At 33.7% G+C, this 24,288-nt stretch overlaps 2 protein-coding genes across 2 annotated transcripts; one reads left to right on the plus strand and one right to left on the minus strand.

The window, feature by feature from the left end:
• Positions 1-4,242: 4,242 nt before the first annotated feature.
• LOC112128276 lies at positions 4,243-5,390 on the minus strand. Its single transcript, XM_024230253.1, has 4 exons — positions 5,313-5,390; positions 4,618-4,826; positions 4,450-4,567; positions 4,243-4,370 (listed from the first exon to the last, which is right to left on the minus strand). Exons 1-4 carry the CDS (start codon positions 5,386-5,388, stop codon positions 4,243-4,245), a joined length of 531 nt encoding a protein of 176 aa, XP_024086021.1. The 5' UTR covers positions 5,389-5,390.
• A 6,406-nt stretch (positions 5,391-11,796) lies between these two features.
• On the plus strand, positions 11,797-12,560 carry LOC106666702. Its single transcript, XM_024230259.1, has 5 exons — positions 11,797-11,831; positions 11,904-12,027; positions 12,116-12,204; positions 12,288-12,315; positions 12,382-12,560. Exons 1-5 carry the CDS (start codon positions 11,799-11,801, stop codon positions 12,438-12,440), a joined length of 333 nt encoding a protein of 110 aa, XP_024086027.1. The 5' UTR covers positions 11,797-11,798; the 3' UTR covers positions 12,441-12,560.
• The last annotated feature ends 11,728 nt before the right edge of the window (positions 12,561-24,288 follow it).

Raw genomic sequence — 24,288 nt, forward strand, 5'->3', positions numbered from 1 at the left:
GAGGCATGCAAAGAGATTCATAGAAGTACCATCTGCAAAATTTACAAAAGAATGACTGGAAGGCAACTGAACCGATTATGGTTGGACTTCTGACAGGGCACTGCCACTTAAGAAAGCACATGCACCGGATAGGAGTACAGACAGAAGACACACTGCCAGGAAAAGGAGGAGACCGTGGTACTCATTTTATGTTTCTGTGAGGATCTACGTAGGTGCAGGTTCTTGCAACTGGGACAAGCAAAACCACAAGCAAGATCCTACACTAAGGAACCGCTGGCAAGGCTGTAGAGGCTGGTTAATAACCTGAAGCCACTGACTTTTTTATCTCAACCAATACCTTACATAAAGATCGGACCACGAAATCTAATGGATTTAATAAGTAAAATTAAGTATATTTTCACTAAAGCACTCCAGCCATTTCATTTGTGGCCGAGAATCGAATCCTGATTTGACATTTGAAAAATGGCAAAAAAAATGGAAAATTCGAAAGGTGGGTTGAGATGGGAAGTTGGTGTCGGAGTGGATCGAAGTCACGATAGTAGAAGTGGTAGTGCAGCGGCGTATTTATCCGAAGGTCGTGGGTTCGAATCCCGCTCGTGACACTGACATTTTTATCTCGACCAATACCTTACATAAAGATTAATTAATTTAATGGTTACTTTTAAATTTACGTTGCCATAAGCCAACATCATTTCTCATTTTTTTACGCCCTACTATTTATCGTAAAATTTTTAACTTTAGTATGAAATAAAGTTTTATAGTTCTGAAGAGGAAGCCCGTAATAAGGCTTTATTCTCGATAAAGCCTCCAGTAAATTAATGAGGCTGGTTGTTTTTGTTGAAATTAAAATCCTTCACACAGCGTAATCTTGATGTTGAATTTAAAAATAGATTTAATTATTTTTTTAAACAGTTAAATACATGCACTGAATCCAGTATTAGTCATTCACATCGTATAAAAAAACCTAGATTTTTTTAATGTAATTGTAATGTAATTTTATGTAACGTTTTAGTTTATTAGGTACATTATCATTTTAATTATATTTCAAAATAAAACCAGAATTTGATATTGAGAAAAACAAAGAATTTACTAAATTTGGCCAAATAATCTATTAAATTAATTTGGACTTACCATAGTTAACATGTAATTTAAATTCAATAAAAAACACATTGTGGCCAATATACCGTATCACCAATACTCGGAATGAAACACATCGTATTTCTAAATATTTTCGTAATCCTCGCCTGCGCGGAATTACTTGCATCAATCCTCTTAGGCCTGAGTTTTATGGAGGATTATTGTGTTTCAACCCCCGCGAGCGGGGAATAAGACCGGTATAAAAATGCAGTTAGACGCCCAACCCCCTCGATGCAGCCCATCCAGGCTTTAATATTCCGCGATTTATCACGGAAGACATTAACTGTTAGTTATATAGCTTTGCGGAGAATGTATTTCCAGAACGATCCGTTTTCCCCTATCTCGACCGGGGCCCGGTTCGATACCGAAATGCCCCAATTCACGCACCAGAAATAAAAAATACACTTTTAACTCTTTAGCGTTTTAATGTTAACTTGAATATTTCAAAGAAGTTAAAGAAAGCGGGGGTGGAGATTTTATAACGTCTAAGGTCTTGGCTGTTTCACTTTGATGGTCTAAGTGTTAAAGGCGTCCTGGGTCGTAAAATTTTTCTTCTCGTTTTATTAAAGGTGCTTTAAAACACTAGCGCATCAACTTGTAAATTTTTACTTCCGCATGGAATAATGTGATTTCTATCCAAAGTGGTTGACATTAAAATTTGTTTTACAACGTATTAATTGCTCTATCTTACAAAAGTAATATAGGGTCATCTTCTTTAAACAAGTCTACACTTTGGCTTGTGTTTTAATTTCTTTCTACAGGTTGGTTCTCTTTATAGCTCAGTTTTTATTTGAACCTTTTAGCTCATTAATTTAATGTGAATAAACTACTTAAATTCAAACTGAAAATAAGTACAAATACGTTCATTGAAACTACGAGATATTCTCTTATACACTTTTATTACAGATTTTGATTTAAGCTTGATTTAGTGTAAAAACGTTGAGAATTTGCCGCTCGATATTTTAAAGAAACGTTTTTGTTTCTTTAAACAGGATTTCTAGACAGTTTAATTTAAGCATTGTTTAAAAATGTAACCTCAGGCTGAGCCGGAAAAAACATAATGTACTTCTGTGCCCAAAACACCATGTTGTTTAATTTCCTATTAAGGTTTTAAAGTAAGATATCCAATTATTGTTGTAATTATTGTTTTTTCATGTTTTAATTGTTTGTTTATATGATAATAAAACAGGCCCTGAAGATGACAGTATAAAACTGTCGAAAGCTCGGCGAAAACCGTAAGGAAGTTTTCTCTGTTTTGACCTCTTCCGAAGATCCTCTGAAAAGACTTCTTGTATCCAGCAGGTCGATAATCTAGTTCATCGTTATAAATTCTTCAATTGTTATTTTATTATTTTTACGGTCACTTATATTTTTCTTTTTTGTTCCTCTTACAGTTAGTTTAATTTTTTTTTTATTTCTAGGCTTTCTTAAAAATTGGTAAAAGACGGTAATTATTTTTATTAACAAACTACCGAGTATTTATTTAAAATATTGACCTTTCACTAACCGTTAAAAGTACAGGCAATTAATGTCAAAAAAATATGCATTAAAAGATGCTGAAGTATGTTGGACATCGCCAGACCACAGTTTTGAACTGAAGGGGGAGTCCAACTGCCTTCAATGCTGCTTGACTTTTAATGTTTATTAAATTATTTTTTAATCATAATTAAAATAATCTCTCGCGAACAGAGCATGGAAAATTAATAGTACGTTGCCGAGATTTTATTTTTAATTTGGGCTTATAACTCCTGCTTGACTCCATGTTTCATTTTAAATGCATATGGATATGTACGCCTATCAGTTTTATTTTTCCATGCATCTCCTGTAAATTTTATTTAAAAGATTTGTCAATTTTGAGCCTTAGTATATATTAGTTATTGGAAAACCCAGTCTAGCAACGAAAATATGAAATCCAATAAATAACCTTATTGAATTCAAATTATAACTAAATACATTGGACAACAGCAAATATGTTTGTAATTACCAAGATTTGAAAAAAAAACTATTTTGTAATAACTATACGTGAAAAAAAAACAAGAATGATAGAATATCTAATGGGATATTTGACAATAATGTATAATTAATTTGTTGTTTGGAGGATTGTTGAAAAACAAATTTATACAAATAATGAAAGACACACATTTTATACATTTGCCTGTTAAAATGATCCAGTATTTAATCAATGTGTAGAGATTAGTGACCGTTAATCGATAGTTATTCAGATATCGTGAGATGCGGTCGGGTGTGATGTAGGTTTCAGAAAAACATTTTATTTATCGTGCCAACGTTTCGANTCAGTACAATAGGTACGGCCTCACTTCAAACAGGTAAGCACAATACCTTCTTAGCCATCGCACAGCTTTTAGCTTCTCGGACAATCAGGCCCTGTGACGTTTTCATTTACTGCTCGTACAACATCTAAGCTAATCCTACAATATTAATTATTTCTAAGAGCATATTTCATCACTATTACATGATTGACAGGAGAAGGTTAATACCATCAGATAATCTTCTGTCACACCCAAGTGAGATACAAAGTATTGTTGGGCAAAAAAAAAACTATTTTCAGCCAGTTCCTATATTAACTAAATCAGCAAAAATTACAGACAGAAACCTGTTTGAACCTAGAAGAGTAAATTATAAATGCGGAAGGGAGGTTTTATCTTCAGGTTACCATCTCATCCGGTGAACGTAGGTACTAACACATCCACGGGCAACAATATTATGAATAATTTCCGAACATTTCTATTTTTAATTATTAAAAACATAGAATAAATTAAATGTATGTAGCGTATTTTTACATTTAGTCATATTTTATCATTTGTGTTTTGTGTCTGTGAAGTTAATTGATAAAATATTCCAAATATTCCAATGGGCCTAAATTGTATAAACTAAATGGTAAAGTTAAACAAAATTAATTTTTGACTTAAAATCAATGGTAAAGTTTAAAGTTGCAGAGTCTAATTTCCCTTATTACGTTTTCAATATCTAACGATTTTCTGAACCGATTTTCAAATAGGTTTTGTAAAATCGAATTGACTTGACATTTGATACCTTGCATAGGAATATGCAAATTAGAAAAAACATCGCTTCTGTTATTACAAATTACGATATCACATAAGTTGCGATATCACACACTCTACTAGAAAACATGACATGGCTACTTACGACGTGTTTTTTTTTCATCCTGTTCACCTCTTCACAAGAGTAGATGTTGAAAGAATCCGTATTACCTTTATAATAAATGTATTATTCCTATTTAAAGTATCGAATACTATAAGTAATAGTATCGAATAGTATACATATTTATACCATTTGTAGCGTTCGGTATGTTTTCCATCACTTCACGCATGCAGTCTCTTTCGTTCATATAATCACCGCTCGCTTTCATGAATCTGGCGTTTCTGAAGGACCCTCGGCCACAGCAGCCCTGGAAAAGCCATTATTTTAAATATGTTTACGACTCGAAAGGCATCTTACGTGATAACGGTGGCTGTGATGGTAGGTCATACGTCGCCGATCATTCCTGCAGTGGTGTCTACAAACGGAAGGTACTTGAGAAACCTCCGTTTCGGGAGGAGTGGCTGTCGTAGAGTACGTGGTTTCATTTTCAGGATCCGATTCCCTTTTGGATCGTGGAGTCTCAGAAACCACTGATATTTCTATCAGTTCCTCATCCAGAAAGTTGTCTATAAACCATCAACATTTAAGTAATATTTATGTCATATATGAGAACTACAGATTTTTCATTACAACTTCTTAAAACCATACTAATAAATTTTCAAAGAATATTCAAAGACCTCGTATATTTTTTTTCATCATTGAAATCATTTAGCTATGATCGAGTGGTTAAGGCCACGTTAGCCTGGGGTCCTGGGTTCGAATCCAGGCACAGCCCATGGCTTTTTGTTGAGTATAAATTAAAAGAAATACACTGCAGTAGTTTGACCCCTCGTCCGCGACATCCAACGGGTAAGTTGGACATTAAGTCTTCCTTTAAAACGGGAATTACTTTACTTTTTACTTTAAAATAACTATAGTCATATGCGTAATATTACTCGTCGAAACAAATTTATCAAACAGACAGTTATTATCAAGAAAAATTGTGTTATCTACGATGTGTTTCAACGACATCAAAGTGATTTTTGAAACTAATCAATTTATTACAGACTCACTGAATTCCGTATCTGCGAAATTGTAGGAGGCAGCGGCCGCGAGGGCCGTCACAAAGCACCATAAAACCGATTTCATGCTTCCGGATAAATGACACTTCCTCCGGAACGATCTGCGTTTTTATACACTGCACACTTCCGGTCACACATATGATTCTAAAAACGCAATGACGCGTCGCATTCACGAAAATGAATTTTTAATAGATTTACGTCCTGACCAAGGTGACAAACAAACTTGTTTTAAGGCATAAAACACAATAATAGAAAAAAATGATTTTTTAAAATTTGTTATATTTAAATCATAGGCACCATTGGTTTAATCATCTTAGAGAATTTTCTTGTAGGAATTTAATTACAAGGTGCGTACAATCTGTGTTGGGTGATTACAAAAATTAAAATAGTCGACAATTCAATTATAAATGTAGGGTATTGAACGTAAAAACTTAAAAAACAGTTATAGATATCTTTTATGCCTATAAATAAATTGTGGCAAATAGTTTTTATTTCAATAACGTGCGCAACAATTTTCAACTCTAAAAAAGTATGAATCGGTCATTTACTAACCCGCATCAAACATCTACAAGCCAACAATCAACTTGACAAGTCCAATAAGGGTTGTTTGTCGATCATTAGTGAATGTTGTGGCGATTTAATGAGCTGCCACTTTCAAAAGTAGCTTTATAGGCGACAGGTATTAACTGAACAAAATGTTTCGAACTGACAGAAAAATATTCGGTTATGTAATTTAAAAATATATATAATCGATAAGTACTAGATATTTAGCTATTTAATTTTAAAGTCTTGAGTAGTTCCGTCCAGAAACTAATGTAAAGATAACGAAGTCTGATAGTGCAATAGTATCTGATGCCAAATTATGTTTTGCAAATCTGGCGTTTCCAGCTGTATCCTGTTTCAGTGTTTTTTTATAAAATATTAAATAATTTTTATGAAAATTACTTGCATTGTCATAGGTCACCTCTAAACTTCATGTTGACCTTCTATCGTCATATACTTTCTCACTTCCTATAAAGTATTATTAAGAGATTTGATATCTTTCCGATTTCCGTCTTCTCAGAATTACTTTGTTTCGGGTAAGGAAAAACCTTTTGGTGTGAAAACACTGTCCCAGAACATTCATTGTGTACCTCAGAACTGGTGGCTCAAGTACCACTTAGAAAACTGCGGTAGTCAAGTGGACAGCAGCATAGACTCTCGGTTTGTAGACCCCGGGATCGGGGGTTCGATTCCCACCGTTCTGGTCCATTTCGTACGCTACCCTCCCTACCTCCCTAGTAAGTATGTATGATGAAACAATCACACGATTCTGTTTGAGTTAAAATGGTTTCTCCAACTCCAGGGAGAATTATTTTAATTGAATTATACAGGATGTTCGGCTACTCGTGTTACAAACTTTGCCGGTAGATTTTACATTCAAAATGGATCTAAAAAATAACCATACGCACTTCCACTCTTTCTGAAATGCATTCTTTCTTATTTACATATTACTAACTTAGTTAGGGTAGTGGATAGGTCGATTTTTCTCCATCATGCTTTACACCTATTATACAGGGTGTTCGGCTACTCGTGTTAAAACTTTACCAGTAGATTTGACATTCAAAATGGAACCTAAAAGCCAATTAACTATGGTCCGAATCTCAGCAGTTTCGGAGTTATTCCACTTTTCTGACTTTTTAAGATTTTACAACCTTGCTTCTAAAAACAATGATAACTACAAAACTAAAATTTTTGAACAAATATGTTGATATCATTGAAAACTACGTTAAATTTCCAATAAGATGTGATTGATACTAAACTTGTAAACGATCGTGAAATAAGCGTTTTAATAGCCAGAACTTTGAAAAATAGTTGAAAAACTTACTATGGTGATTTTAATCTACTATTTACAAACTAAGAAACCAGCAAATTTCAGTAAACGTAATACATTTAATATCCTTATTAGTGGTGCAATTGCTTTTTTATTTACTTTTTCATACATGAAGAAATTGATAAAGGAAAATAAAAAAACCGTGGTTGAAGTATTGGTAAGGTGGAAAGACTAATAATAATAAAAAATAAAAAACTTAAGGAAATTTTGAATCAATTATTATACTTTCTTTAATTTTATTTCCAAATGCTCCCTCCGAAATGTATTTTCCACGCGCTGCCATCGCTTTGAACCCGCAAATCCCGTACAAAAGATGTATAACAGCGTATTCTTCATTAGAACAAGTAGCCATAATGTTAACAAGATATCACATAGATAACTAAAAACGTTTTGAATCTTAAAACTTTTATTCCGAAGAATAATAATAGAATAATCCTTTAATCAAAGAAGTCGTGTTGGTAAATTGAAGGCAGTTGAATATCTATAGTTTGGAGCATAAAAAGACCAGAAATCAAATATTTTCCCTTCGTGATCCCCCTTCTTCGGAATAATACCGTGTGCCTTCCAGTTATCTTGGCCAGGTCATATCGATACCTTGGCAAGAATTGGCACTCCAACCGAATACCTACAATAATACCTAGAATATGTAGTGTGCCAAATCAACCCGAACTACATCTTACATACTTTTATCTAACAATGAATGACATAGTACTTTTCCATGGCTGTTTACTTTTTTAATACAAAATTGGTACGAATGTCAAAATATCACTCTGTCAATCTATTTGGACGGTAATAGAATATTACGCATGAGCCAATGGAAGATGAAATTGAACGGGGAAACATGTACGCAAATATCTTTTATGTTAGAACAACTTAGACTATTCACCAAAAACAAGGAACAATCAACATCTTCACAAGTGAAGTACTTAGAACTATACTTAGACAGCAAACTGATAAGGAATTCCCATTCTGTGTAGTTCTAAGGTACACAACGAATGTTTTGAAACAGTGTTTCCACATTAAAAGGTTTTTCCTTACCCGAAACACAATGATTCTGAGAAGATGGAAATAACAAGAACTGAAAAGAAACCATAAAAACTAAGAAAACTGTTTTGGATCAAATTCAGACATGTCTGTACAAATTAATAAGTCGACCTATAAGGACATAACGAATGGACTGTGAGGTACCACCAAGCCAATATACAATATTCACAATATTCTGGCATTCCAATGAAAAGTCTTCAGAAGAATTCTCTTAACTCCTTACTATGTCTCTAATCTCACCGTCCACACAGATCATAACATTCTCTTCGCTCATGACTTCATCTGTTTCCCCTTCCTGATGTTCTACAAAACTATCATTTCACCTAACCCTTCAATTCATGCATTCTCGACTATCTCATTCCCTGAATCATCCAAGGGGCTTTAAACGACGTTGGCCCCTGAACCTACTCACCTCTTAATCCTTCATCAACGAGGTCTAGGATGGTTTCTCAAAGCATCTGGTCCTCCAAGGGCAGTACTGAAAGTATAGTAAGATATATTATAAGATTATATGTAGTAAGATATATAAGATTGGTATAGTAAGATATATAAATGAATGTGCAGAATACAAAAAAAAGATGAAACGTGCAGAGAGATTAGCTAATTAAGACGATTAGACATTATTGATAAATGTTTGATAACACGCAGTCCGTGAACATAAAGTTTCAAAATTACCCATAATTACACTTGCAATTTAAAGTTAAAACTGAAATACGTAAAATCAGGTAGATTGTTCGGAGAAACAACGAATGGTTTTTTTATTATTTAGATAATCGAGATTTTTTCTTTTACAAGATAAGGTGGTAAAATTGTTCAAAGTGAAGTTTAAAATGCACGATAAGCCAATTAAAGGTGTTTAAATTTTGCGCGACTCGCAGTTCACCCTCGGACATTGATCGCTTTCATTAAAGATCTGCGAAAGATTTATTGCAAATGGGAAATATCGTCTCAATTTGTCTGACGCCGTATTGATGATCGACTTTCTATTTTGATTTGCCCACTGCCTTGGGCGTTGCTGGTTGATAAATTTCACAAATACTTCTTTGGAAGGGGTATGATAAAGAGGCAAGATGATATTAGAACTTGATACGAATCCCTCTCGTGTTCTATCGCATTCGGTTAACTTCCGTTAAAACCGAGTATAACCGTGAATTATTGCCTCTACTTAAAAGCAGTTCGAGTAAATGCGCAATAACGGGTTGGTTTGGGCTGTTCAAAGATATAGCCATGTTTTGTCTTAACTTGACGGAAAAAAATAATTCCCGGAGGCTGTGCGGTGCAACCAGCAAAATTTAGCCAATTTAACCAATGAGACTTACTAGTTGCTCTAAATCATTTCAACATTTATCTCCTGCCCCAAAATTTAATACACTCTGAGAGGCAAACGAAGTGTTTTTTTTAAATTAAATACGTGCAATCGTTACAATTTTTTGTGTTTACTGGATATATTTAAAGAAAAATATAAAATAGTTAAATAAAAAATTAAACAGAGTAAAATAATTTTCCCAAAAATGTTACTAAGCAAACAATGAAAAAATATTGAATACAGTGCTGAGTATTTCTTTTTTGACACTTTGGTCAGGACAGAATATAGTTTTATTGGTGCGCGATGAACCTAATAGATTTGTCATAGAGGACTATTTCTGAAAACGAACGCTGTCCGTTTTTCCTCGTTAGTTTAATATTACTGTTATTAATCATTTGATCATTTATGTTAATTAATGTAATTAGTCATTTCATGCTTCTGACGCGATTCATAGTAATAAATTCACAAATTCATCGCGATTGAAATCATTAATCAAAATTAATTTTGCTGAGTTTAAATTTTATAGAGCTTAAACTATAAACAAAACCGGTTTAATTTTCTTTTAGATAAATTCAAAGTTGGTTAGCGCAAGCTGAATTAGACTGTTTTTAAAGTGTTTTTGTCCATATTTTATAGTACTAAGTTTAGAAAACTTAAAATTGATTAAATAGTTATTCAGATATCGTGAGATGCGGTCGGGTGTGATGTAGGTTTCAGAAAAACATTTTCTTTATCGTGCCAACGTTTTGATCTTTTATTGAGCCCTGAAGATGATCTCAATAAAAGATCGAAACGTTGGCACGACAAAGAAAATGTTTTTCTGAAACCTACATCACACCCGACCGCATCTCACGATATCTGAATAACTATCGATTAACGGCCACTAATCTCTACACATTGATTAAATACTGGATCATTTTAACAGGCAAATGTATAAAATGTGTGTCTTTCATTATTTGCATAAATTTGTTTTTCAACAATCCTCCACACAACAAATTAATGTATACATTATTGTCAAATATCCCATTAGTTATTCTATCATTCTTGTTTTTGTTTTCACGTATAGTTATTACAAAATAGTTTTTTTTTTTCAAATCTTGGTAATTACAAACATATTTATAATAGGTATGTGAAAGCCCATGAAAATATATTCATTATTTTTTAAGTAACCATTGTTGCAAAGAATCTTGTGCACAATTTTTGTCTGCATTTTTAACTCTTTTGACTTAAACTTAAACTTTTGAATTAAAATGAAACAGTACTCGAATCAATCCAGCTGTCCCATTGATTTTTTTGTGGCCAAGAATGGCCCAAAAAGTGTGGCCTAAACCTACTTGAGGAAAAGAATTACATGTTTTTTCACTCTGGTGTCAAGCATATTTTCATCTCAAGGTAAATTTGAACTTTCATTTTATGAACTAAGGAAAAAATAAATTCACTTTTTTATCATACCTTCTTTGAATGATTAATTGCTCAAACGAATTAACACTGTTCTTTTTAAATCCATTAGATTTCGTAGTCCGATTGACCAAATAACTTCTCTCCATTAATTAATCTTTAGGTAAGGTATTGGTAGAGATAAAAAAGTCAGTGTCACGAGCGGGATTGGAACCCACGACCTTCGGCTAAATACGCCGTTACTCTACCACTTGGACTATCGTGACTTCGATCCACTCCGACACCAACTTCCCACCTCAACCTACAACCTTTCGAATTTTCCTCCTTTTTGCCATTTTTCATCTCAACCAATACCTTACATAAAGAGTAATTGTTCTTTTTATTATCATACATTATTTCGTTAGAGGGTTGTCTTGCTTATTGTTAATATACCTCCATTTATATGTAAAATTTTAAGAAGTGTGTGGTGATTAGTGACCGTTAATCGATAATTATTCAGAAACCTACATCACACCAGACCGCATCTCACGATTTCTGAATAATTAATTTTAAGAAGGTTTTTCACGACTAATTTTTGAATTTATTTCGGCCATCGGCCAAATGCTTTGTTTCTTTCGGCCATGAACGAAAAGGCGTGGCAGGTGGGCAAAACGACAGCCGTTTTTTCTAAAAATTTCCTACGATATTTAAAATTAATCTTAGGCGTAATTTGAAAATAATTTTCTAAATTAATAACTCCGTCTAAGTTTATTTCTATTAACGAATCACACTATTTTTCAAAATAAATAACCGAAATGCTTATGTATGTAACACACGTATTTATTCTCTCTGTTTCATGAAACGGCTTCGACAGTGCATGGCGGAGTGTTTAGCAAAGAAAATAGGAGTGGTAAGTCAAGGGATGGGTGCTTATGTAATGCATAGCAATACATATAATGTTAAAAAATTGGCATATTTGAAGGTTTCAGAAGATGAGTCTTACGACGTGAACAAAGCGAAAGAGCTCATGGTGGGTAAACTGGAGGAAGAATGGCAAAAAGAACTTTTAAATAAAGCGTTCGATGCATGCGGAGATATGAAAGTGGGTAAGTCGATAATGCCTTGGCCCGTCGGGACGTTTTTGTTTCACCCCGTTTTCTCCTTCCTATTTATGAATTCATGTATGCTCCGCAGACGTGTCGTGGAAAGATGACCCCGAACCCTACAAATGCAATCCGCAGGCATTGCAGATGAAACACTGCATATGGAGGCAGCTTGAGCTGGTAAGTGGATCGACTAGTTTTCCTTATATCCTTGATTACATTTTGTTTTATCGTACGATCATTTTTCACGTTGCTTTTTACAGAATTGTCCAGAAGAACGCAGAAGTCATGGTATTGCAAACCTTTCAGTATGATTAACCCTTTTTTCTCACTATTATCTATTGTTCTTTCTTTTAGATAAACGTTGCGAGATTATGAGGGAGAACCTTGCAAAAAGTCAAGAGCAGCAGAAATAATAAAATTTTAACAATTTAAAGGTTTACCTCAAATCTATGTACTAGATAAAGAAACATAATTATTAGATACATTAAATAATTAAATAAAAAATAAATTTTCATTTACTCCTATAGCAAATTTTTTTTTAATTCTTGGCTAATCATTTGTATGTTTAAAGGCTTTTCTGCCAGGAGCATCAAAAAAATGCCATATGCAAGGCTAAAATGTAACCCTCAATTATTCACACATATGTGTATCTTTATCGTTACGTTAATTTCTTAATGTTAGGGTCGTAACATTTATTAATGGTACTGTAGAAAATTACATTTCACCACGCATCCACATCCAGTCTTGTAAGCGAGATTTATATGGAAAATTAAGCAACGCTAACGGCGACCTTTATTGTTATTGTTTACAGGTTCACAGTGTTCTACCGTTGTTCTGTGTTTATAACACAGTTAAATTATTTAATAACGAATTAAAAAGTATGTTTATGTTTTACGATATCGACCTTGGCGCATAAAATTAAGAGCCGGTAGCATATGATGCACCAACTCAAAAGGCCAGCATCAATTCATAATGACTTTGGACATAGCTTTCAGAAACTTGTGAAAATAATAATAAAAGCTGTAAAAAGAAACACAACAATGGAGGGAAATTTATTTTATTTAAACAATGTATTTTTATTTTCTGAATAAGTAAGAATATTTTAACAGTATATCAAGATTTCTTATTAGAACCTAGACAATTAGGTTATCTGAACTGCTATAATTTTTCACGACTCACTTAAAAAAGCAGTTAGTTAGTTTTTTTAAGTTTCGGTCGGTTTTTGAAAAAGACTACGGTATTCACTTCGGTTGCTTTGGAGGGGTGCAAACCAATCTGCATGCAAATCTGAAAGTGAAGGTAATTCTACCCCTTCCAAACAGACTGGAGAGAAATGAGATAATCAAACGTTTACTACAATTCCGAAAATGACTTCATTCCCTATGGCCTGCCGATGTTATCGCAAGTATAATTTTTATTGCCAATATCCCCGTTCAAATATTTTCGGATTCGGTGAGCATGTTAATTCAAAAGGAATGCGGTGATTTTTTTTTCAATAGTTTTTAAGGTTTAATGATAAAAATCCTTATAATATTTATACACACTGTTATTTGTTTTAAAATCTAAATATATTCCATCCATAATTTTGCACTCCGACTAAAGCAAATGTGCAAGGCACACAGGGACTAGGTGTGCTGCCTGGTGGACCAACCCTGTCAGGGACACCTAATGTTCAACCACCCCTTCTACAAAATACATCACTCTTTTTTAGTGCTGCAGCAATTACTTCAACTTAAAGTCATACGAGTACTAGTGGTTCAAAAACGACTGCAACGATTGGCCCTGAAATGCCATAGATCAAATCCATCCATCAGAGTAGGACCAACTAAAAAACTGCTCTTGTAAGAATGTTAGAAGTTCAATTAAGATCATATATTCCCATAAAAACTATTCTTTATATAGAGCCAACGGATGACTTCTTTCATTGCGAAGAACCCTCTCAGAATCTCAGAACATTCACACCAATAAATACTTCCTATAACGAAAAACATTTGTTATCTTAAACATGTTAGATCATTTACTAAGTTCCAGTTTATCATAATAGAAAATATATTTTTTGATGTGCTCAAAAACAATTATCATGCGCATGTTTACTCCCTATTTGTATAGAATCAAAGCATGACACATTTCTTTGTGTGAGACCCTCTCAGAACATTCACGCCAATAAATACGCACATAAACGTACTTGACTATCTAAAGCAACTATATGTGCATATAACGGAAGGGTCCTATTTCATCTAAAAACTTAAATATAAAAAACTCGCTTCTAAAAAAATTGTCAAATTCCTATATTATACAATATTATAATATTAATAATCAGACCTGCTCGTAGATAATAGCAGATTCTATGAGTCTACAAATGTAGTTAACAAAACAATTACAATTTATTAAGGTTTTTAGTTGAGATAAAAAATTCAACGGCACGAGCGGGATTCGAACCAACGATCTTCGGCTAGATACGCCGCTGCCCTCCCACTTGAATTTTCCCTCCTTTTTACCATTTTCAAAAGGTGGGGTTGAGATGGGAAGTTAGTGTCCGAGTGGATCGAGGTCACGATAGCTCAAGTGGCAGAGCAGCGGCGTATCTAGCCGAAGATTGTGGGTTCGAATCCCGCTCGTGCCATTGAATTTTTTATCTCAACTAAAAACCTTAATTAATTGTAATATATTAATTGGTCAAGCGGACCACGAAATTAGTGAATTTAACAAAATAATAACAATTTTTTCTGATAATATAAATTTTTTCATTTATTTTTCCCCCAAATGGGGGCTCAATAGCTATCTCAGAAGTTTGTGTCAGGTCTTTCAAACAAGTGTACAATTCGATATTAGCAAAAAAAGGCAGAAAACATTTTTTTAGTAATATCTATCAAAAAAGAGTGATTTCCATTCAATTATAGATATTTTTTTATGTGCTCAAGAACAATTGCCATGGGCATGTTTACTCGCTCTTTACATAGAACCAAAGCATGAAATATTTTCTTTGTGTGAGACCCTCTCAGAACATTCACGCCAATAAATACGCACACAAACGTAATTTACTACTAAATCAACTATATGTACATATAACAGAAGTGTCCTATTTCATCAAAAACTTAATATATAAAAAACTCGCTTTAAAAAAATTGTCAAATGCCTATTTTTATACAATATTATAATATTAATAATTATACCTGCTCGTACATAATACCCGACTCCATAAGTCTAATTAACAAAATAATAACATTTTTTTCTGAAAATATAAATTTTTCTATTTATTTTTTCTCCAATTGGGGGCTCAATAACTATCTCAGAGGTTTGTGTTGTTTTTCAAACAAAAGTGTACAATTCGATATTAGCAAAAAAGCCACAACATTTTTTTTAGTAATATCTATCAAAAAAGGTTGATTTCTATTCAATTATGTATGTAATTTCATACGAAGCGATATGCTAACTCCAATGACCGAATGAACGTGCTAAAAAATTCTTGGTTTAATTATGCAGCATGCAAATCGACTTTAAAAAAAATAGCACCAAATGTAATTAAACAAGACGTACATAGTTTAATTTTTTTACACGATACTGTATTCTCTTAGAGAAATTGAGAAAACCCTTAAAAAACTCAAATATAAATTTATTCTAATTGCTTTTGTGCCGTTCTATGACCGGCTCAGGTAGCATTTGTAAGCCGGGAATGTATTACGCTTTACTGTTTGGGCTTACAATCTTTATTACTCTTGGCTTCCCCTTAATCCAGATGTTCGATGTCGGCTAAGTCTTATCTCCTTGATAGGCTATAATCTGTAATTCCCTTATATCTTCTCCCCAAGCATTAGAAAAGCCCCGGCTCTCGACGAATCCTGTAATCTGCTACTCTGCCACTATTAAACACTAGCCCCTTTTAGACGAACTATCTCAGTCAGGATTTATTACAATAGAGTTATTATTCAATTCCTCTTATTAAAAGCTACAGAATTAGTAAAATAAATAAACTAAGACAGTTAAACGATTAAACATGAAACGCCTTAAACAGAAAAATAAACTTACGTTGATAAATGAATAAGTTTTGTATAAAAACCGCATTCATAAACTTATGTACAGAAATTACTAATTGAGTAATCAGTTACCATTATTAGTTTAATAGATTGTCATTTCTCTTGTTGTTATTGTTGAATCAGTACGTATGGTAAAGGTTAGATTATATAGGAGCCGGCCTCTTTACGACCTGTGCACCGCGATCAGTATTGGACTATTGTGCATAAAGGTAGGAGGAGTAACAGGGGTTTTTAGTTTTAGTAATTGTTAGTTTTAGTACTGAAATTACTACGGATAGTATTGGTAAGTAATAAGGTAAATGGTCCCACCCTCCGGATCGGACCATCGCGATCAGACCCTCTGACGCTAAGCAAGCGGTGAAAAACATGATAAAAGAAAGATGGCAGCATCAGTGGGCGAGGTCGTCGGAGAGGCTATTGCGAGTCAAGAGCACGACCGGTTGATGGCCTTCAGAGAACCTGAGCAGGACACGAGGGATCGTCCTCAACCGACTGAGGATTGGCCATACTCAGTTGACACACGGGCACCTGCTCTTGGGCCAAAGCCCGCTCACGTGCCCCTTAAGTAGAGAAAGGTTGCTCGTTGTCCCACATAATAGAGGCGTGTCATGCCTTGGCGCCAAACAGAGAGCTTGTAGGCATGCGGCCGGATTTAAGAATGGTTCTCGGACAATGTAGCGAGTTTCAGGCTCCCTTATTCCGCCTTTTGGGTGGATTGGGAATTCTTTATTGTATATAGAAGTTAAGTTATGTGTCTTGTGTTTCTGTGACTTGTATGAGTGAATGTATTTATCGGTGTGAATGGGGAGGGGCTGATGGCGAATTAGCTTCTCCATCGCTTCTCAGGTAGTGTGTATGACTTGGGCTGATGGCGGAAATTTTATAAAAATACTCCATCGACCCCAATTTAGATTAGTTTATTATAGGGAACAGGTAGATGGAGGGATATCAAGTACTAAATGAGTGCTGTGAATGTATTTATTTGTGTGAATTGGGAGGGTCAGATGGTGAAGTAGCATCTCCATAACCCCTCATGTTGCGTGCGTGACTTGCGTTTACCGCGGAAAACTTTTGAAGTACCCCATCGACCCCAAATTAGATTAGTCTATTGTAGAGAACAGGTAGATGGAGGAATATAGATTACTCCATCTACCAAACAGTATGAGTGCGAACAATGTATATATGCATGAATGTATTTATTGGTGTGATTGTGTATAAAGTATGTAGCGGTATTTTGTTAGTGCTCCGGGTCTGAAATGACCAAGCTGTCGAATGCCCCTGTCAAAAAAGAAAATAATAATAAGGTAATGTTATGTAATTATGTAGTAGTAGTACTGGTAATGGTAATAGAAGTAGGTAAAAACAAATGGCGGTACAAATAGGTAGAAAATAATCAATGGATATCAAGAATAAGAATATGCTGTCATATATATCATATTATCGTTCTGTAAATGTTGAGAATATTTCTAGTTTATCTAGAATACGAAGAATGTTGTAACAGGTTAAATTATAATTGAAAAATGTACGAATCAAGAATGTGGTCTATTTACAATTAATTTCCGTTGCACCAAAGTTCACCGAACTTTAGTTCGAAATAATTTTAACTAATATTTTCTCTAGTCTTTTTAAAAGCAAAATACTAAGCGGTGATAAATCGAACCTATTAGACGAGAGGCCTTTTTGGATTATCTCGTTCGTTACGCCTGTTTCACAAAACTACGGACAATGGAAAAAAGGCTGATCGCGTCCGCACCCGTGAAATTGGATGCAAACAAGGACCCGCGACCGACAGCGACCACTTTGCCCCCAAATTATCAAGCAGTGTGATTCTCCCTTCAAATTTAAGGGCTTTATGTCCTGCCCCCCTTTTTCATATGATTGCCAACGCACTGACATCAACTCCAGCCCGTTTTTTTTTTTTTTTTTGTACTCGTTCTGGGTTCATTTTACTGCTTTCTGTAGTCCTTGGGACAAGGTTCAACTTGCAAAGACAACTTCAATACTTTGAACAAATTTTAATGTTTACTATCGGCTACATAAGGATAAGTACGAACGTAATATGATTATAAAACCAAAAATAGTGTTTTATAATGGTTCAATACCTTAATTCATCAATCTTTCCCAAGCTAATGAATTTTTAAAACTGCATTGTGCAAAATGGCTGTAGAAGTCAGTAAAAAGAGGTGTTGACCAAGGATCACTCAGCAGCATTATTTTCTGCATCAAGTATGTCTTGGACTACACATGTTGACCAATACAGATCGGACCGTTTACAATCTTAATACGATGTATATAAAACTTAAATCGTCATGCTAACTTAAACATTAAATACGTTTATAAGAGAGTTATTGGCAGAGTTCAGATTTTTTTTTTAATTTCTTGGTTTCAGTTCCTTTATTGGTTAAGGATGGTCATGCCTTGGCTCCATACAGAGAGCGTGTAGGCATGCCGGCGGATTTAAGAATGGTTCTTGAACACGTTAGCGACTTTCAGGGTCCCCGTTCCGATTTTTGGGGGAGTTGGGAATTTTTTATTGTATATAGTCATCAAAATATGTGTTTTGTGTTTCTGTGTTATTTAAGAATGAGTGTATTTATTAGAGTGAATGGGGGATGATGAAATAGCATCCCCATCGCCCCTCGAGTTGTGTAAGTGACTTGGGTCGACGGCGGAATATTTAATATATATAGGTGTGAATGTATTTAATTGTGTGAATGCATATTGAATGTTGTGTGTTGTTATATTTCGCATGTTTTCAGGGCTGAAATGACCAAGTTGTCGAATGCCCTGAAAAAAATTTAATTAATTAACTTAAATATTTATATTATATTTATAAACAAAATACGAAATTGTTCTACTGTACATTGTCCATGATTAATGCATATTTATAATTAATTTATTTATGTAGGCAACCTATTGTGTGTGTGGTTTTGGTTTGAAGTTTTTTTCATTTGATTATGATGTACAGAACAGTGTATTATTTAATTATATATAGAAATTTACTATTTAAACAGGTTTTTCAAGCTTTCCGAACCAGAACAATTAACATTTGTGATGAGCTCACTAACTTTATTTATATTGCATAAATTATGTAAATCAAAAACGTGTTGATTTAATCTGAACAGGAATGCTCCATAAAACCCATGGTTCATAAATGATCTTTATTATGATACAATAGCTTTTTGTTGAGTCAATTTTATCGAACCAAGATTTCTCTTTAGCAAAACGGTCGATTGAGCTGATGGCATGGAACAAGTGTTCTTACCACTGTGACTTTCATTTTTCTATGAGAATTGTTTCAGTTGGGTTAACTTTTGAGTGTGATTTTCACCCGATCCAATTAGAGGCTTGCTGACTTCATTAAGCTCCAACGAAAAAGTGGACTTCTCTCGCTTTTTCACCGAACTTTCCGACTCGTAGGAAATAAAAATCCCGCACGTAACAAGATAAGGCCGTCGGGCGCTCTGGGAAGGGAGCCGGTAAAAATTTTGGCACCGGCCGGATCCGGGGATTAGGCGGATAAATGTTGCGGGAAAAGGGCGGCCCTTTTCTTTTTTCCCTTGATCAGGAAGCAGGCGGCCGGAAGCGGAGCGACAGGAAGTGCGATCTAGCAGTAGGTCGGATCGTCCTTTTTCTCCTTCCGGCTTAGTTTTCCTCACAACTGGGTCTTTTTCAAAAAAAATGTGACTCACAAACCCTTGGAGCAATTAGCTATTTAGCCAGTTTATAGTCAGTCATAAATCTAATCAAACAGAAACAAATTAATCCTAGAGAACTAATGTCAAAATTGTAAATAAAAAAATATATTATTTAAATTGTTTCATCTTTCTTCCTTTTTTTTAGCCAAGCACACAAAAAATTGAAATTATCGAGTTCTGAAGGAAAACTTCATATTACCAGAACAAATAAAAAAATTTGAGTTTCTGGTATATTTTTTAGCATGGAAAAAACGTTCAAGATTTGTGAAAAGGGGATTACATTTGGAAAAACTAGGTAGGCTAAACGCCCCAACTTGTTAAAAACCTAATAGAACCAGCAGATTCTACGTGAAAAATTACCTTTGGAACCATGTCATAAAATAGGCATCGTAATAATAAAAGTTAAAGATATGTTAAAAACTTTACACGGTATATTATATAAATCGTATAATTTTTAAAACATGGTACAATTTATGACTAAAATATATATAATTATTCTTTAAAAATTTGTTAAACAAATTTCATCACTAATATCAACCAAAAAACAAGTGTTAAAATTATTTATAATAAAGGCTTATCTTATGAAAATGAGCCTCCGTTTTTATTGGCTTTAAGCTCAAAGAGCATAAAAGCCGAAATATTAATAAAATTAAATTAAATGCGCTTTGACGAACAACAAAAGCTTTGCTTTTGCTTCGAGATTATGAATAATTCTCAAGATGAGCCGTTTCACATTGATGACGAATCGTGATTCTTTTTGATGTGAACTTATCAAAACGGGCAAAACGAACTTCATTCCTCTGTCGCCGATTTTACTTTCTGAACTTTACTTTAAGAAGACAATTTTTTATATAGATTGAAAAACGTTTAATCCGTTTTTCAATTAAAAGTACGAATGGCTGAAAAACCTAACGGGTAAAACAATCTATTCTTCTTCATCTTTAAAATTATTATTGGGGCGTCGATGGCCGCAACGGTTTAGGCGATGACCGGTTCCGCTGCATTCGAACCCTACTTACTTACAAATGTTTTTTGTTGTTTTTTCAAAAACACCGGCACCCTGATGATTTGTATGACCTCTGCTGTTGCGAACCCTTGTAAAAAAAATTATTTACAGTGCTACACACAAGGTATAGTGCAAATATATATATAACAAAAATCACAAGAAACGAAATATTTTATTTCCTGTTTTCTCGAAATTTAATAAATTCATCTTATTTGAATTATTAAACACATTCATTTTAAGCTGGTCTCACACTGAAAATTGTTTAATATTGTTTGTTTGTTTTCATGTGACATTTAAACGAAATCATTTATTATTTATTAAATAATAATTTGCAAGTTGGGTGAATAAGGACGACGAAAATCTTACCTAGTCGGTTCCAGTGTGAGACCAGCCTTAAGTCTGTAATACAAACATGTTTTGGTAGAATGAAAACTTAATTTTAAAAACTTGAAAACAATTAAGGGGTTTGTTAGTAATATAATCAGTTGTTTAAACAAAATGAAAACTAATACGTAACAAATTTTGGAAATACGTTAAATCCATTTCAGCGTCAATCCTTAGGTGGCGTCTCGTATTGAAATAAAGCTCTGAAACTTCTTTCGTTTAAGTCAAACGGAGCGTAATTGACTAGACAAGATGGATGTTTGCCCAACCTTTTAAAAAAATCCGGTTTTCCGGATGTCTCTCAATTCGTTTGGAACACTCCCGTTTTCCCGACAAGACTTTTACAATCCAACCTGATTAGAACAGAACAAATTCTTACCAATCTCTACGATTTTTGATTCATAAAACATTCGGTTCAAAAATCAAAGAAAATATCTGATTTATAACATGGACCTAACAGATTGAGCAAACTTCCTACAAATCACGTCAGTCAAGAACATACATGTTTACAATATATGTGAAAGCATATATTTGACGTTAGATAGTGAAGACCCAATAGATACGTGAGCAGTATTTCTCTCATCTGGTATTATCGTGGAAATCAATTACCCTTGATCAAACCGACGAGCAGACGTGATAAACTAGATCAGGGTTCAATCAATTTAATTGAATTTTGATAAATGACTTGAACTTGTATTCGTGGTTGCGGGCTAGTTTATTCCACTGTCGAATAAACCGATTTAAAAATAAAATATAAAGTAGGTTGAAAATAAAAACGAATTTTTAAAAATATTTCTTTGCTCAGTCATTGTGGTGAAAAAATTATACATACATATTTGATAGTAAATGTAAATGTTTTATAAATAATGTATTTACATATCAAATTAATTTATTTCTAGCAATTTACTTTAGTAAAAATTTAATTTTAATCGTACTGCAAGTTTGATTACGACAACAGAAAAACATTGAAAACCCAGTAAGATTTTTTTAATTGTAACCTTAAGCAAACAAAACCCAAAATCAATTGGAAGCACTTTTACGAGTCTCCATTCATCTTATATAAAGTTTAAGTAAGAATTTTCATTACATTTTAAACACGGGTAGATATGGTGCTTACAGAAAACTTGTTTTTTATATTGAGCTGTAAATGCGCTTTACTTACTTTCTCAAAGGACAGTTATTACCAACGTGAAATAAACTGCATAAATTGCTAAAAATTACATTTTTCTGGTACATTCGGTTCAAAAAAAAATCGGCCATAAGGGATTGGAAACTTCTATTGGAATGTGATAACAGTCTAAGTAAAGAACTGACTATATGGTATAAAATTGAACCCAAGAAAAAAAAAGTTCAATATGCCCATACTCTCTGAGAGTGCAGGCCAAAGAAGCTGAACACTTTTGGACATTTAATTTAAATTTTAAGCTTTTTTAGTAATGTTCAAAATCTTTACCAGTCTTTTTTATTGTTAATTGCATTTGTCTAAATGGAAGTTTCAATACCTTTATGAATATTTATTTTTTTTAATCCGTTTTTTGAAATGCAAACCAAAGAAGGTGAATACGTTGAACATTTCATTTAATTCAATTAACTAACATTTTTATATAAGGTTTTGGGTGAAATGAAAAAGTAGTAGGTTCGAATCCCGCTCGTGACGCTAACTTTTTCATTTTACCCTAAACCTTACATAAAAATGTTAAATAACTGAAAGAAGTGATTTGGTCAATCAGACCACTAAATATAATAGATTTAATTTAATTATTTGAAGCCTTTATTGTAATGCTCAACATTTTTTTACCGAAGAGTCTTTTTGTCTACTTTTTAATAATTCATTATATTTCTATTAATGGAAGTTTCACACCGTTATAACTAATTTTGTAAAATAATTTTATATATTGCAAGCCAATGAAGGACACTTCTAATATTTAATTTCATTTTTTTAAAGCTTTTTGTTTTTTCTTACACTCATAATTTTTATCTTTTATTAATTTGTATTTTTTTCGTGGGGAGGGGGTTGATGGAAGGTTCAAAACCTAAAACTTAATTTTTTTGTTTAGGTTCCCTGTGTTCAATATTTCATAGCAAGTTATTTGTTGTAATTTTGTAATAATTCCATTATTTTTAAATGTAAGTTTTAAAGCTTTATGAACAATTTTTTTAAGTTTGTAACAAAAAGCTCAAATTGTTAGCAACAATCGTTAATTTTCCATCGTAATAACTGGCCTTTGAAACTTTAAATAAATACAATAAATATGTTTCCAGAAGTAGGGACAATTTTTCTGTGAGTCTCATATCTCTCAGTATTTACAGAACCATGAAAATCGTTTGTAAATTTTACATAAATTACATGACAATTAATTAAGGTTTTTAGTTGAGACGAAAAAAAGCTAATGGCACGAGATGGATTCGAACCCACGACCTTCGGCTAGATAGGCCGCTGCTCTACCACCTGAGCTATCGTGACCTCGATCCACTCGGACATCAACTCCCCATCTCAACCCCACCTTATGAGTTTTCCCTCCTTTTGCCATTTTTCAAATGTCATGTAATCGGTTTGGATTCTCGACGACAATTGCAATGGCGACGGAGAGCTTTAGTGAAGTGTACTTCATTTTTAAATCATTAATTCACTACTTTCGTGGTCCGCTTGTCTAATTAATACATGACAATTAATTAAGGTTTTTAGTTGAGATGAAAAAAAGCTAATGGCACGAGAGGGATTCGAACCATTTTTCAATCCAAACCGATTACACGACATTTGAAAAATGGCAAAAGGAGGGAAAACTCATAAGGTGGGGTTGAGATGGGGAGTTGATGTCCGAGTAGATCGAGGTCACGATAGCTCAGGTGGTAGAGCAGCGGCGTATCTAGCCGAAGGTCGTGGGTTCGAATCCCTCTCGTGCCATTAGCTTTTTTTTCTTCTCAACTAAAAACCTTAATTAATTGTCATATATACAGATCATTGAGCACTTTTCTGTTAGCACCAAAACCAAGAAAATCTTTCATCGTTCATTTTCTATGCCATTTTGTGTTTTATGTTCTTAAGGTAACAATAAATATTGAAAACAAAAACAAATCATCCTCATAGGATTGTCAATGTTCTTTCTATTGGTGTAATCAAAATTGCAGTAGGATTAAT

Source organism: Cimex lectularius, unplaced genomic scaffold (assembly GCF_000648675.2).
Source record: "Cimex lectularius strain Harlan isolate CLEC.00 unplaced genomic scaffold, Clec_2.1 scaffold2, whole genome shotgun sequence".
NCBI lineage: Eukaryota > Metazoa > Arthropoda > Insecta > Hemiptera > Cimicidae > Cimex > Cimex lectularius.